Source organism: Convolutriloba macropyga, chromosome 10 (assembly GCF_964194025.1).
Source record: "Convolutriloba macropyga chromosome 10, txConMacr16.3, whole genome shotgun sequence".
NCBI lineage: Eukaryota > Metazoa > Xenacoelomorpha > Acoela > Convolutidae > Convolutriloba > Convolutriloba macropyga.
Genome location: NC_134477.1, coordinates 30949407 through 30965293, shown reverse-complemented (window position 1 = coordinate 30965293; position 15887 = coordinate 30949407). Strand labels below are relative to the sequence as shown.

Sequence of the window (15887 nt, the reverse complement as noted above, 5' to 3'; positions counted from 1 at the left end):
CCAAAACATGTTTGCGGTCATCGGCAACATTTCTGAATTTGAGCAGGGCGATGTTGTTTCTATATTCTGCCGTGTTCACAAATCTGAAAAGATATGCATTTAGCATGAATTAGTATGTTTGCTTAACGTTAAACCTACGTCCTAGGTGACTGTTAACTTATTGAGTTGTTCTTCACATTTCCGATATTAGCCAATTGAATAACCACGAAAATATTTTTGGTCAATTGAAGATCAGAATTTCCGTATACCTCGGGGAGTAGTTTGGATTTAAAGTTGATTCTCCGCATTTTTGACTAACGAATATTAGGAGTTGTTCTAGCAATTGTTTTCATTAAATTTTGTTTCCAGCTATCTGAACTTTCGGCTAGTTGATCACAAATACGAAGAAACGAACCCGTCGTGAAGGAACACCTGTTGGACAAAGCGAGTCTTCGGGTTATTCCTCCGTTCCCTATAAGCACTGAATCTGTTAAATCCCAGAACAATTGCGTGAGCTGAAAAAAATTAATCAAAAACAACGGTTTTTAATTAATAATAACGGTAATAATAACAATAATAATATTAATAGTAATAATTGTTATAATATTATTAATAATAATAAATAATGATGCTAATAATAACAAAAATAATAGGAATAGAAGTAATAATAATAATAATAATAATAATAATAATAATAATAATAATAATAATAATAATAATAATAATAATAATAATAATAATAATAATAATAATAACAATAATAATAATAATAATAATAATAATAATAATAATAGCAATAATAATAATAATAATAATAATAATAATAATAATAATAATAATAATAATAATAATAATAATAATAAAAAAATATAATAATAATAATAATAATAATAATAATAAAAATAATAATAATAATAATAATAATAGTAGTAGTAATTATAATAATCATAATAATAATTATAATAATAATAATATTAATAACATTATAATAATAATAATAATAACAATAATACTAAAAAAATAGTAATAATAATAATAATAATAATAATAATAATAATAATAATAATAATAATAATAATATTAATAATAATAATTGTGGTGGTACGCCTGATACAAACACATAAACGAAGACTTGCATCCATGAAAATCGACCCAATTTGGGACAATTCCACAATAGCCGAAAAATATCAGAAATAATCGAATCAATAAGACTAATACCCAATCGGGTCACGAAAATAACACCATTCCAAGCCGACTTCGGTAGACCCAAAAACACGGAACTATCTAACCTTCTAACAACCCCTAACTCAAACAAATTGCAATAATATAAAATCTTTCTACCTAGACAAACGACTACTCCAGAACCCAACCCTGACGCCAGCAGCAATCTGGGACAGCGACACAAATTCCGAAGTCCACCTGGATATCCAGTACAAGCTAGAAGAACTTTCCCGACGGGACAACCCATCCGATGACTGGAAATCTCCAGAATCATCAAACTCGGACGACATCCCCCTCAGACCAGCCAAATATGGTACAATAATCACGTCTAAATTAAGGTTTCAAATAGGCAATAAAACAACTATAATTGACAAAACACGCCGTAACCTAGCACGCAAAACCATCAGAAGAAAAAAACCCGAACCCAGAGGAACTCTAAAACCCCACTGGTAAATAATCCCTGATGGAACAATTGTAGACTATACCCCCACACCATTACTATCGATACACATAACCAAAAAAAAAACACTGTAATCCGTAACAGCGACATTGGTATCTCCTCCGAAAAACGTCCAAAACCGCCTGAACCAAGACTCCGACTCATAAACTTCGTCGCATGCAAAACTGTAGGAGAATATAATAGGAACAAACACAAAATACAAAAGTTCTATTTAGCAGAAAAGACCCAAGCAGCCAAAGCAGCCCGAATGGAGAAGCAGACCACAAGCGAGCACCAGAAGACAACCATCCCCCACGATGCTCCGGGACACTCATCAGCACCAATAACCACAACAAGCCAACAGCAAGGCAATTCAGCACCAATTGAAGATAACGAGCCAGCATCCCTAGCAGCAAATTCTTCAATAAACATCTCGCCAATCACAACGAGGACACGCGCATCAGCATTACCCAAGAAACTGACCAAGAGAAAATCCCCAAGTTCAGCCCCAGAGGAGAAACGCATCTCGATCCGTAAGAAGGCCACAGTGTCAGCAGCCAGGATATCTGCCAATACAAAATTCACAAAAGCAAAAATCGCCGCCCTAAAACAAAGCAGAATCTTCAACATAAGCCAAAACCCAATTAACCTCAACGAACTACAACGGAAGAAGACGACCCGCATCTTCCACGAGCACTCCCCAGGGCACACAAAGCCTTTCATCATAGCAGCATAGCAGCATCCTCTTCAGCCGCAGACTTCATGATGACCACGCCCTCTAGGAGCACAGTCTCCACCATAGCCAAGTCACCCCCACTGAGCAACATACGGAAATCGCAAGCAGAAGCTATAGTAAAGAAACTTATACTAGAACAAACAATTGCCAACATTCCCCAATCAACTGCCACAAAAGAAACCACAATCATTGACCTAGTGGACACCTCGGACGAACCCCAACCAACTCCGACCCTAACCGTTAACCCAAACTGCTCATCGTTCGGACAGGACATGGTAATCCTATCCTCAGACTCACAACACTCCAGCCACTCATTCCATACAGCCTCCATACACTTTGTTTTCAATCGGACATTCGATACTCCACAGCCGACTCCTATGGACTGCTCAAACTCGATACCAAATCCCGCACAGGACACAGACGAACACGTCACAGGGGAAGCTACCTCAAACGAAGACGCCTAGCACAACACGCACTTCTCGCCACACACGGTGTTTGGCGGACACAACAAAAAAATAGTAATAATACTAATAATAATAATAATAATAATAATAATAATAATAATAATAATAATAATAATAATAATAATAATAATAATAATAATAATAATAATAATAATAATAATAAAAATAATAAAAAAATAAATAATAAAAATAATAATAGTAATAAAAATAGTAATAATAATAATAAAAACAAAAAAAGTATTAATAATAAAAATAATAGTAACAAAATAATAATAATAAAAATAATAATAATAATAATAATATTAATAATAAAAATAATAATAATAATAATAATAATACTAATAATAACAACAACAATAATAACTGTAATAAAATTAATAATAATTGTGGTACCAGGGTACCTATCTCCAAATGGAGATAACAAACTGGCAACCAAGAATCCTAAAAGTAGTATTTATAAACACTGATAAACTATATGATATTATATATATACTCCTGTTAAAGTGTAGTACTTGAATATAGTGAAGCTAATTACATTCGGTTTATCTGTATGTTATTGAATACGCATCGCAGTATGTTATGAAAGTGTTAACGATGATCTGAGTGGTGTTTGTCTAGCACGATACATAGTGCAAGTGCGCAACAATGCTTAAGCGCAGTTCTGCCTTTTCGTATGTTTGAAATAGTAATCATCGTTCCAAGTGGAATTAACGAACTCATCGTTACTGTGTTTTCTCACTCACCACATGGCGCAGTCAGCATAAAAATCTTCAATAGGAGTCCCGCTATTTTGGGAAGCAGGAGCGAACCCAAATCAAGAGTGGGCACAATGGTTTTCGAAATTCAAACTAGCCGTAATGGCAAAGGAAAATTTAAAGGTGGAAAAATTTTCTGAGGTCTAAACCAACCCCAGCTGACTTATTTTACCCGGCAATGCCAAGTCTAGAGGACCCAAGACCAAACGAATCAGACGAAGAAGCGAGAAAAAGAGACATTAGAAACTAAAGAAGATAAATTGACTGGGAAAATGTGTGTAAAACCATAGAATTTAGAGGACCATATGTGGACAGATACCCATGGGACGAAGCTCACTCCAAAATCAAGAGTTTAATATACCTATCAATTAGACAAGAAGGAACACGACAATATCACCAAAACAATCCACACACGAAAATAGACACATGCAGCACATACGAATTTGCACACGAATTAGCAGTAACATTCAAGAAACCCAGAAACACAACATACGACAGATTCCAAATCATAAACGCACGACAAGAACCACACGAATCCCTACAAACATTTTACAGTAGACTCCGAGAATTAGGAGCAAAAGCAGCATTTGGAGCAGTAGAGCAAGACCTAGTAAAAGATTTTCTCATCGGCAAGATGAACAACACAGCCATACAAATGGAACTCCTTTCGGAGATGAGAACACCCGCACAAGCACTCAACTACGCACTAGCAAGAGAACGTGGACAACAAAATCAAAAAGAAATACTGAGAGGAAACAATTCCAATTGGAACACAACAGTAGCACACTTATCAGCACGCAAAACAAAACCGGCATTACTACCCACACCACAAAACACAAAGCAATACCCACAATGCTGGAGATGTGTGGGTTCATTCACACCAAATCACAAAAACAACTGTCCATCAAAAATATCACAATGCAACATATGTAAAAAACCACGACACTTCGCAAAAATGTGTCGATCACAACTACCACCACTTCCAAAGAACAGAGGACAATACCAACAACCACAAATTCAACAAACAAGGAACGTCAAGAATATCAACGAAGAAGAGGAAGAAATAATAGCACCACCACTAGAGGAGGAAGAAGAAGAAGAATCAATCGACCCAGAACAAACAATGTATATAACAGAACTCATGGAAGATTGGAAAAAGATCAATCTGATAGAAAGAGAATTCAAAGAAACTAAAAATTTGGAACTCAACAACTTGACTGCAAATGGAGAAATCATAATTCAAACAACTCTAAACAAGAATAACGAGCTGAATTGGCTAGCAGATACAGGATCCCCACGGAGTTTCATTGACATCAACACAGCAAATGAATTAATCCAAAACAACAAAAACATGAGTCTAGAACCATACAATGGACAGATGAAATTCAAATGCTTCAATAACCAAGACATCGCCAGTATTGGACAAATCCAAATGGAACTACACTCAGGATCCTGGACAGCCAAGAATTGCAACATATTGGTGGTAAAACACAGATCACAAAACCTCATGCGCAGAGATGTGCTATCAAAACTTGGACTAACACTAACGCAACAGCAAACAGAAGGTAAGAAAGTTTTCAATATCAACGAAAACATAATCGAATAAAATATAACAGAATGGATTTTTAAAAAGTATCCACATCTCTGTACAAGATTAGGTAGAAGCAAAAATCACATTGCGAAATTCATCAAGAAAAAAGAAAAATGCCAACACAACACAAAGGACGAAGAGTACCATTACATCTAGTGGAAAAAGTAGAACACAAATTACAAAAATTAATAGAAGATAAACAAATCATCCGTCTGGAGAAATGCCCAGACGACCTATTCATAAGCCCAATAGTAACAACAGTCAAAAAGGACAAGTCGATAAAAATAGCACTGGATTCAAATCAACTAAATAAAGCAATACACAAAAACAAATATCAAATGCAAAGCATTGATCATCTCACAGATTCTCTCGCAATGCAAATAGCATCAAATAAAAACAATGAGGGCCCATGGTGGTTCAGTAAGATGGATCTCAAATACGCCTACAGCCAAATACCACTTGACAATAACATTGCCGAACACGCCAACTTCAATATACTTGGTGGCAACCGGAACTTACGGATTCATCAATGGATTCTACGGCCTAACCGATATGCCGGCAACATTTCAAATAACCATAGATAAAACTTTAGAAGGATGCAAGAATTACTTCGCATTCCTAGATGACATCCTTATTGCAACTAAAGGAAAACTAAAAGAACACGAAGAAACTTTAGATATAATCTTAGAATGGTTAAACAAAGAAGGTTTAGCAAAGAGCCTACAAAAATGTGAATTCGCCAAACAACAAATTGAATGGCTCGGATTCAAAATAACTCCACACGGAGTAACACCACTGATCACAAAAACCGAAGCACTACAAAAATTGGACACACCGAAAACACTCAAACAACTCAGATCGTTCATGGGTAGCAATCACCATCTAATTAAATTTATCCCAAACCTAGCTGAAATTTCAGAACCACTGCGTCCACTATTAAAAAAGGAAAATGTAATGGCCTCGAACAAACTAAAATGGGAAGACGAACATACAAAGCTTTCGAAAACTTTCAAATCACAGATAGCAAAAATAGTAGAAAACGAACACTTCGATGTAGACAAAAAAACACAAGTTAAACGCGATGCGAGCAAATTAGGTTCAGGCGCAACACTAGAACAAAAATCGGAAAACATTTGGCACACAAACGCATTCGCAAGCCGATTTTTAAATATGGTCGAGCAAAGATATAGTACAATAGAATTAGAATTACTAGCAGTTGTTTGGACATTGGAACATTTTAAACATTATCTTCAAGGTTTGGAGCTCACATTCCAAACGGATCATCAAGCATTGCTAACAGCATTAAAAGAAAACAGAGGAAACAAAACCTACTAAAGTAGGTTAACACGCTGGGTTGACAGATTACTACCATTCAATTTCAACATAGAACACATCCCAGGCAAACAGATGGGATTTGCAGATTTTTTTTAGCCGCAATCCAAATGGAATTGCAATTCAACCGTCCGAAGAAGATACACATTTCGTAATAAACCAAATAAACGACTTCAAATTCACACTAATTAAGAACACATTACGTAACAACACTAATAATAAACATAACAACAATGACGTCACGAATCGTTCTCAACGCAAGAAAACAACAAAACACGCTTTTTGCCACTCTCGCCATAGAAAACTGTCGCTAAATTTAACACATAGTTTAAACACACAAATTCTCCAAACGGACAAAATTAATTCAATTAAATTACATCCTAATTCAAATAATTCGTTATACAATCCCCTAGAAATTTTTACACAAATCTCTACAAATTATCAATCTACAAATCAATTTATAAACGTTATAACTAGAAATAGACCATAAATAGATACGTCTAGGAGACCAGTCGTTAGAAGATACAGAGCGCCGAATACGAAGAGGACAATCCCGCAAAACATGGAAAATCAAACAACAAGACCACCCCTAGTAACAATAAGTACCCAAACGGAGGACAGTGATAACATCGGAAGAGGGCGCGAACCAATTCAACCCGAATTTAATCCACAAATATTCCCCTTGAGCAGTATCAGCGAAAGAATGCCAGATTATCGAAAACATTTTTTCCCGACTATTCGGAGAAGAATTCCTGGCGGATCGTACACTCACACCAATCATTTAAATGACAAAATACAAGGACTGGGAAGTACTAAGAAAATCGAACAAGTTTTTTTATTCGCTACGAAAAGACCTCGCCGTCACAATCTCCGGCTGTATGCTTTATGATAATAAATTGGTTATACCAAGGAACCTAAAACAAATCGTAATTGATGCAGTTCATCAAACACTCTCGGGACAAGCAGGAATGCTCAGTCTAGGGAACTTAATTTGGTTTCCCTAGATCCATCGTAGTATAACAGACCAAGCCTGTGAAGAGTGCACTAAGCAAGATCGCAAACTACTCAAACAACCAGTCTTGTCACCTGCGGCCATATGGGACATGGAACAGGATTCTGAACCAGAATTGAACATCCAATATAGAGAAGAAGCACAGAAAGAATCAAGACCTGGAATCAACATCACCTCCGAAAGCGACGACTCCGAGAATGCGCCGCTGCTTAGCCCCACGCGCACCCCGGAAGAAAAGAGACAAATGAGACAAAGGCAACAACATATGACCCAAGAACCAAGTACTTCAGCAACCAACACTCCAGGCGGACAAAACAATCTGTACAGTCATAAACAAATGGTATCCATTGCCAAGAAAAATCAAAGAGCACAACAGCGGAAACGAAGAAACAACAAAGACGGGAAGCAACGGTGAAGAAACAACAACCATGAAAACAACACGAGAATCAACCCTTATCACCACGTAGAAACAGAAAACACACTATGCCTCAAAAAGACACTCATCAGAAAAACGCCGGAAAACGAAAGGGTAAGCAAATCCCAAACGACACATTCCTTGCAAAATCCCGTGCAGCAGCACTCCAACAATCAAAGAACCACATGGAGAAGCAACAAAACAGATCTTTTTATAAAGATAGACGAAAAGGAATTCCTAAATTCACCAACTGTCGAAGTCATTAAGCTATCGGATTCAACACAAAACAGCCCCATAAATATCTCAACACAAAACAGCCCCATCACGTCAGACAATAAATATGACTTGATGGTCACGTTGCCAAACAGCCCCGAAATACCCCCTAAATTTGTGTCAACGATATCAACACCAAAGATCGACAAAGCAGTCCAAAAGATACATAAACAAAAATCAACACCGACATTAAGTAGTTCACCAATACTGAACATAGCAATTCTAGATGGAATCACAACGCAGGAGAATCAGGAACAATGCGGATCGAAAGATACGGAAAAAGCAAATGAGATGGCATCAACATCTAACGTCAAGATACAAAACGAAAATGATAAAACTAAGCCTAAAGAGTATATAGGAAGCAGAAAACGATCGTAATGAAGAACATTACGTAGCATCAACGTCCCCGAGGAAGAGCTCGATTTCTGACATCAAGCCCGAGGATATTTATGAGGAAGAATTGCACAAGTGAAATTCCTCGCGGTGGCTGGGGGAGTGTGGTACCAGGGTACCTATCTCCAAATGGAGATAACAAACTGGCAACCAAGATTCCTAAAAGTAGTATTTGTAAACACTGATAAACTATATGATATTATATATATACTCCTGTTAAAGTGTAGTACTTGAATATAGTGAAGCTATATTACTTTCGGTTTATCTGCATGTTATTGAATACGCATCGAAGTATGTTATGAAAGTGTTAACGTTGATCTGACAGGTGTCTGTCTAGCACTATACATAGTGCAAATGCGCAACAATGCTTAAGCGCAGTTCTGCCTTTTCGTATGTTTGAAATAGTAATCATCGTTCCAAGTGGAATTAACGAATTCACGGTTACTGTGTTTTCTCACTCACCACAATAATAATAATAATAATAATAATAATAATAATAATAATAATAATAATAATAATAATAATAATAATAATAATAATAATAATAATAATAATAATAATAATAATAATAATAATAATAATAATAATAATAATAATAATAATAGTAATAATATTAATAATAATAATAATAATAATAATATTAATAATAAAAATAATAATAATAATAATAATAACAATAATAATAATAACAATAATAATAATATTAATAATAATAAGAATAAAAATAATAGTAATATTATTAATAATAATACTAACAATAATAAAAATAATAAAAATAGTAATAATAATACTAATTATAATAAATATAATAAAAATAATAATAAAAATAATAATAATAATAATAATAAAAGTAATAACAGTAATAAAGATAATAATAATAATGATAATAATAATAAAAACAAAAATCATAACAACAATAAAAATAATAAAAATAATAATAATAAAAATAATAATAATAATAATAATAATAATAATAATAATAAAAAAAGTAATAATAGTAATAAAAATAATAATAATAATGATATTAATAATAATAACAAAAATCATAACAATAATAAAAATAATAAAAATAATAATAATAAAAATAATAATAATAATAATAATAATAATAATAATAATAATAATAATAACGGCAAAAATTCAAAATTTGCTAAAAAACGGTGTCCCAGCCAATTAAACATTAGCTGTTTACAAAGAACAAAAACAATTATTGATTGCGCTTATTTCAAATGGTCAGACGACCGCCAATTTTTGCGATACTGTGAAAAAAAACATAAACCTATAAAAAAGTGCCAATAAGTAAAAATGACTAATATTTTAAGAAAACTCGTTGTACCATTTCAGCAAAACAAACTGTTACAGAGAGCAAATTTCAGTTTTAAGACAAAGGATGTGACTCGTCTGTAGAGATACTGAACTGCAAGTTAACAGAAATAAGATTTGAAAAGCTCAGAAAGACATTTTCTTTTAAAAAAACAAATACTTTCAAAAATCATGGCCAACATAATCTTTTGACTAAAAGAGTAGAAAGCTTATTAAACAAATTCTGGAAAACTAAATGAACCTCTCTGTTTTTAGTGAGACTAAATCATAAGAACATAAAACATAAAATAACAATAAATACAGGCATAAATAAAATAATTACCAAATGAATTTACGAAACCACAGTGTTGAAGCCATTAAATTTTAAAAATAATAACAGCGAGAAAATTAAATCTTCGTTTGCGTCTTTTTTCAACGTCATTTAGTCTTTTTCTAAAACGACTATCCGAAAACGACAAAGAGCCACAAACAATGAAATGCATCTAAATCTCACAAATTTCTTCTGAAACAAACTGAATAATTCCTTAAGACATCAGTGGTTTAATCAGAATAATTAACCATCAGAAAATTTTTTTATTGGTTCAACAGAAAAATTAACAAGATCTCACGATAATGACACTAAATTTCTAACAAGATACAATTTGTAAAATACTAGAAAAGACGAAAACCAGAACAAAAAGGGATACAAGAATACTTATACTTTTTAAAGAATATTATACTGAAAATCAAAAAAACCAAAAACTATATACTGATATGAGTCGTTAAGTTCTTTTATATATCTCTAGTTTGCCATTTACACCCCTAATTACACAATAATTGGCATGCGATAACAATCATCAACAACAAAAAGAGGGCAAGAGTTAAAAATTCTACCAAATTCTGCAAGAGAACGTTGTCGCAGCCCTTAAAACCATATGTTACGCAAACAAAAATTATGTTCCGTTAAAATTGTTTGGAAATTTGTACTCAATTAGATTGTTAATTAATGTGACAATCAACCAAAGAAACAAAAACAACATTGTGCAATTATGCTTTAAAAAAATTGTATGAAAACTCGTAGTACCAAAGTAAAACGTTCTGTTAGAAAAAACCGCCACGAAATTGGTTTTTCTCCTATAGGAAAGAAAATTTGATCTTTTTTACAAAGAATAAGCAAAATAATGACTGAAATATTATATAAAATTCACTAGTTCAAAAACTCACTGAAATTTTCTTAAAACAAATACTTTCAATGGCATAAGAGACATTAGGTAACAATAGAATGCAAGGTACTGGTTCACCTTCACCTTTTGAGGAAGTCATTTGTGTCTTTTAATGGTTAGACTTAGTAAGAAGACCGCACAAAGAATGAGAATTGAAGGCAAAACACAAGAATTCAGTTAAAGTTTACTAAAACTTTTCCTCAATGCCATAAAAATCCTTAGGCTCTCGGAAAAAAGCTAAATCTACATTCGGCCTGATTTTTATATAAAGGGGAGCTTCATTAATAGAGCCGTGAATGAAAACTTTTGTCAGTAATTAACTTTGAAAAAACAAAAGCAAAATATTTTGAAAAAAAGGCAACAGCAAATTAAAAATTAAAACTCTCTGATTTTAAGAAACCATTGTAATATCAAACCTATCCCTGGTTTTGCCATGACAATATCAAACCTATCCCAATAATTTTTCTATCTAGATTGTTAAGTAATCTGACAATTTACAAAGAAACAAAAAGAACAGCAATATGGGCAATTATGCAGAAAAATCACAAAATTGTTTGAAGACGCGGTAGTACCAAAACCAAGAAGCCGTTTTTTTCAAAATAAATCCCCACAAAAAATATTCAGTTTGTAGAATAAATATCTTATAAGAAGGGATGTTTGACATATATTTTTTGGGAATAAGCTGAAAATTGACAGACATAAGGTAATAAAACTTTGACAAGTACAAAAAATCAATGAATTTTTCATAAAACATTTATAAGCAATGCCATAAGAGATATAAGATAACAACCTAAAGCAGTTTAGAGGTTCACCTAAACCTTTTGAATAAGCCATTTGGATCTTTGACTAGTTCAAATTTGTAATCAGACCACTAAAATAAAAACAATTGAGGGCAAAACACAAAAAATCAGTTAAAGTTTACTAAAACTCAACTTCGAAGCCAAAAAAAACACAAGGTTCTCTAACCATATCTACATTTGGCCGGATGTTTACGTAATAAGGAGTTGTCATTAATGGAGCCGTCAATTGAAAATTTTGTCAGTAACCGACATTTAAAAAAGCAAAATTTTCTTTGAAAAGCCAGCAGCAAAAAAAAATTAAAAATTTCTGATTTTAAGAATCCATGGTGACATCAAACCTATCCCTGATTTTTGCCCGTCCAACTAATCACGCAAATTTTTCAAATGTTTAAGAATTAGATCAATTGCTGATTGAATTTTTTCGAAAAATGGAAAAACAGTGATGTATTTTGTATAATTATCGAGTTAAGATTGCAAAAAAAGTAATTTTTTAATTCCAGAAGACTTTTATAGGATGCCAAATTTCAACTAGCTCGCTCTTTTTGGGAGCTTAGGGACATTGTGTCAGCGGTTTCTAGGTCTCCATTTTTGGCACACTTAAACAATCTGGACCAAAAAGCATATTTTGTGAAATTTCTGTCAAAAATGTCTGAATTTTGAAAATGTTATCAATATTTTGGCCAGAAAAATCAGCATTCACACAATTTAGCAACACTTTTCTATCTCTAACGGTAACAATAACACTCTAACGCTGAAAATTTTAATTTCTTCTAATTTATATTAGCAAATTTGAGCCAAATTGTTGCAAAAATTACGGAAAATGTGACCTAAAAACTATCGAATATTCACAAAACTATAAACCTCGATAGCCCCTGTACAAAGAAAATTTAAAAAAAAAACAATTTAATTCCACATTCTAGGATTTACCTGGTCGTTAAGGATACCACTCACAAATCTCTACGATGAATATATATCGATCGGCAAAAAATAACTGAAAGAAAGGAAATTTGAGTATATAGTTCCACCCTCCCCACTATAGTGGGGTCGCAACAATGATAGTATTAATAACAAAGGAACGAATAATATTGATAAAAATAATAATAATACTAATAATAATAATAATAATAATAATAATAATAATAATAATAATAACAATAATAATAATAATAATATAAATAATAATAATAATAATAATATAAATAATAATAGTAATAATAATAACAATAATAATAATAATAATAATAATAATAATAATAATAATAATAATAATAATAATAATAATAAAATTAAAAATAGTGAAAATGATAATATTGATGATAAAAAAAATTATTATCAATAATAAAAATAATACTAAAAAATTGTTTTCTGTAGTCTGCAAAAAAGACGTATTATATTATTATGCGCAACACATCAGCAAGACTATAGGGAAGTCACTAGACTTGTTCTCAAGTGTCTCAGACATAAAAACTCGCATTCATGGACTGCAGCCCACCAGTAAAAACCTTCTTTAATTACTGTTGATGACATTTCGGTAAACTCCAAAAAGAGCGAGCCAAACGGGCAATGGGATTCTAGGTGCCAACCAAAAATGACGTAACAATGATTGAACAGCTGTCTTGCTTGATATTCAGAAACTGTTTTTTAAGATGTCAATGGAATTCAGTTCTGCGGGTTGAATTTTTTCATTTTGATTTCAATTGGGTTTCAAGATCAAAAATTTCAACAAGATTTCCCGGTTTGAGAAGGCCGAACAGAAACGACAAAATTCTTTAAAGAAATCTTCGGTATCTTTGGTTTCAAACATAAGAAAGCTTTGGTATGTTCAATTTGTACAGTATCGTCGATTTCAAACGTAAGAATGATTCGGTATGGACGCAAGAGAGATTCGTTATTTTCGGTTTCAGAAGATTCAGTATGTTCGGTATTTAGACGCAAGAGATCCTTGGTATAGTCGGCTTCAGACGTAAGAAATTGTCGTTTTTTTCATTGGAAAATTTGTTTTTTTTTCTACATATCATGAGGTCAGAGGTTATGATAGGGCTTTTTGCAGGAATTTCAAGCATTCATTTTAGAAAAAATTCTGAAAAATGTGCAAACTCGTTGAAAATTTTTTTAAGCTCATTTGCAAAAATAAATGAAAAAGTATAAATATCTTGGTCAATTTTGAAATCAAAATTGTAACATACTTATTGAATTTGGATGAGAATTCTATTGATTAATTCTCATTCACTGAGTTTCGACATACTTTCTTGTAGTTTGCAAGCAAAGAGTTTGACGGTTGGCTGCGATTCAAAAATTCCTGTGCCCATCGTTTTCATTATTCGCTCCGCTGGACTAATCTGCTTTTCAGAACCGGAGCATAAAAAGTACTGATATTTCTCTAAAGGATACCGAATCTCACTTAAGTTTAAAAACTACGATACTGAATCTCTCTGACGTTTAAAAACGGCGATACTGAATCTGTCCTACGTTTAAAACGAAAACGTTATTGGAAATTTTGTCGTTTTTGGCTCGAAAAAAACGACGATACCGACGATTTCTTATGTTTAAAAACCGAAAATTTCTCAACTAGGGTTACTATTTTCTAGAAATCAAATCCTGAAACAGTCTCGAACAAGCTTGAATCATGACTTGATTTTTCTCTCGGATTTGAGTTGCGAACACTATCCAAAAATACTTACTTTTTTATTAGCCTCCTTTAGATTAATTTTGGCAAGGCTCTTATCTTCTTTTGTGATTACTAGGAATCAAATATGATCTTAACATGATATTGAGAACAATGCATAGCCTTTGACGATTTCCTAGGATGAGCTACATTTGGTCTTTGTACTTTGGGGGGATAATGGGGTGAATATGATGCGAGAGTGGGGGAGGGGGGAGTAATGGGGAAGCTAAGTGCGATGAAAAACGAATGACATAAAAACTAACGTGCTCTTCCTATGACGCAAGATGCTGCAGTAACTGCCCATCTTCGTTGGATGATAGCTGCACCGCAGTAGCTTAGTCCTCTAAAGTCAGATATTGTGGCAAAAAATGATCGCATTCGCACATTTTTCCCATTAATAATATCATTGAGCACTCTTTTGTGCAAGGTACTTCCATTGTGGATCATAGACTCAACAGCATTCTCAACCGGAACTTGGGTATTTAAAGTGAATAGCTGAACTAAAAACAACAGTTTGAATACGAATGATATTTTGAAATATATCATTATGATCAATGAAAAGGATTTGAAGATTAAGATGAGTGCAAGGTCTATTCTTTTATTTGCTCAAAACAATCATACTGCTATTGTGACACAGCGATTGTAGACTCATTAAAGTTTAAAGGTACCTCATCTGTCAAACTTAATTATTTCTCTAATTGTATCCACTGGTTTGTTCCGTTGTCCAAAACAATTTTTTTTGTTTTTCGTTCTCATATGCCCGGAGTCATGGCAACGTACACAATATACAATATTTAGGAGCATTACCGTGTATACTCATACTGGAGCTTATAGCTACATCGTAGCATTCGAAGATTGACTCTGGTGGTGCTGGAACAACTGAACAAGAATAGAGCACTTGAGTTACTCCTATTCAGTTGGTCTCTTCGGCTTCAATGCAAACAACTTATTGATCAGCATTTATTGAACTAAAATATCCCACAGTTTAGTATGTAACAAAGCGAATGAGACTCATTCTGCAAGTTAGAAAAGTTTATTCTACGCTTATTACGAGTGGACAAAACTGCATCAATTATAAGTTGTTCGTTAATTCTTTTTATTTTAGTTAAGACCGAGACCCAAGTGCCAGATTAAATCAGTACTGAATCATATCCCAATAGTAGACGGAGGACTCAGTTTTGACTCATTGCGGCCCAAGGGATCTCGATTGTGCGTTATCATGTCCAATTCAAATCCAGTTTCCATTTTTGTGTGAAATTACAATGAATTTTGGGTTTTTGTTTTTCA

The 15887-nt window shown here is 33.1% G+C and overlaps 1 protein-coding gene across 1 annotated transcript in view; it reads right to left on the bottom strand.

The window, feature by feature from the left end:
• Nucleotides 1–15114, bottom strand: part of LOC142348438 (azurocidin-like) — a 28287-nt gene extending 13173 nt beyond the window's left edge. The window contains exons 1-3 of the mRNA XM_075399796.1: nucleotides 14864–15114; nucleotides 395–494; nucleotides 29–83 (exon numbers count right to left, since the gene is read on the bottom strand). Of these exons, the coding sequence (XP_075255911.1) occupies nucleotides 29–83; nucleotides 395–494; nucleotides 14864–15047 (339 nt within the window). The 5' untranslated portion in view covers nucleotides 15048–15114. The remainder of the gene's footprint in view (nucleotides 1–28; nucleotides 84–394; nucleotides 495–14863) is intronic.
• Between the last annotated feature and the right edge of the window lie 773 nt (nucleotides 15115–15887).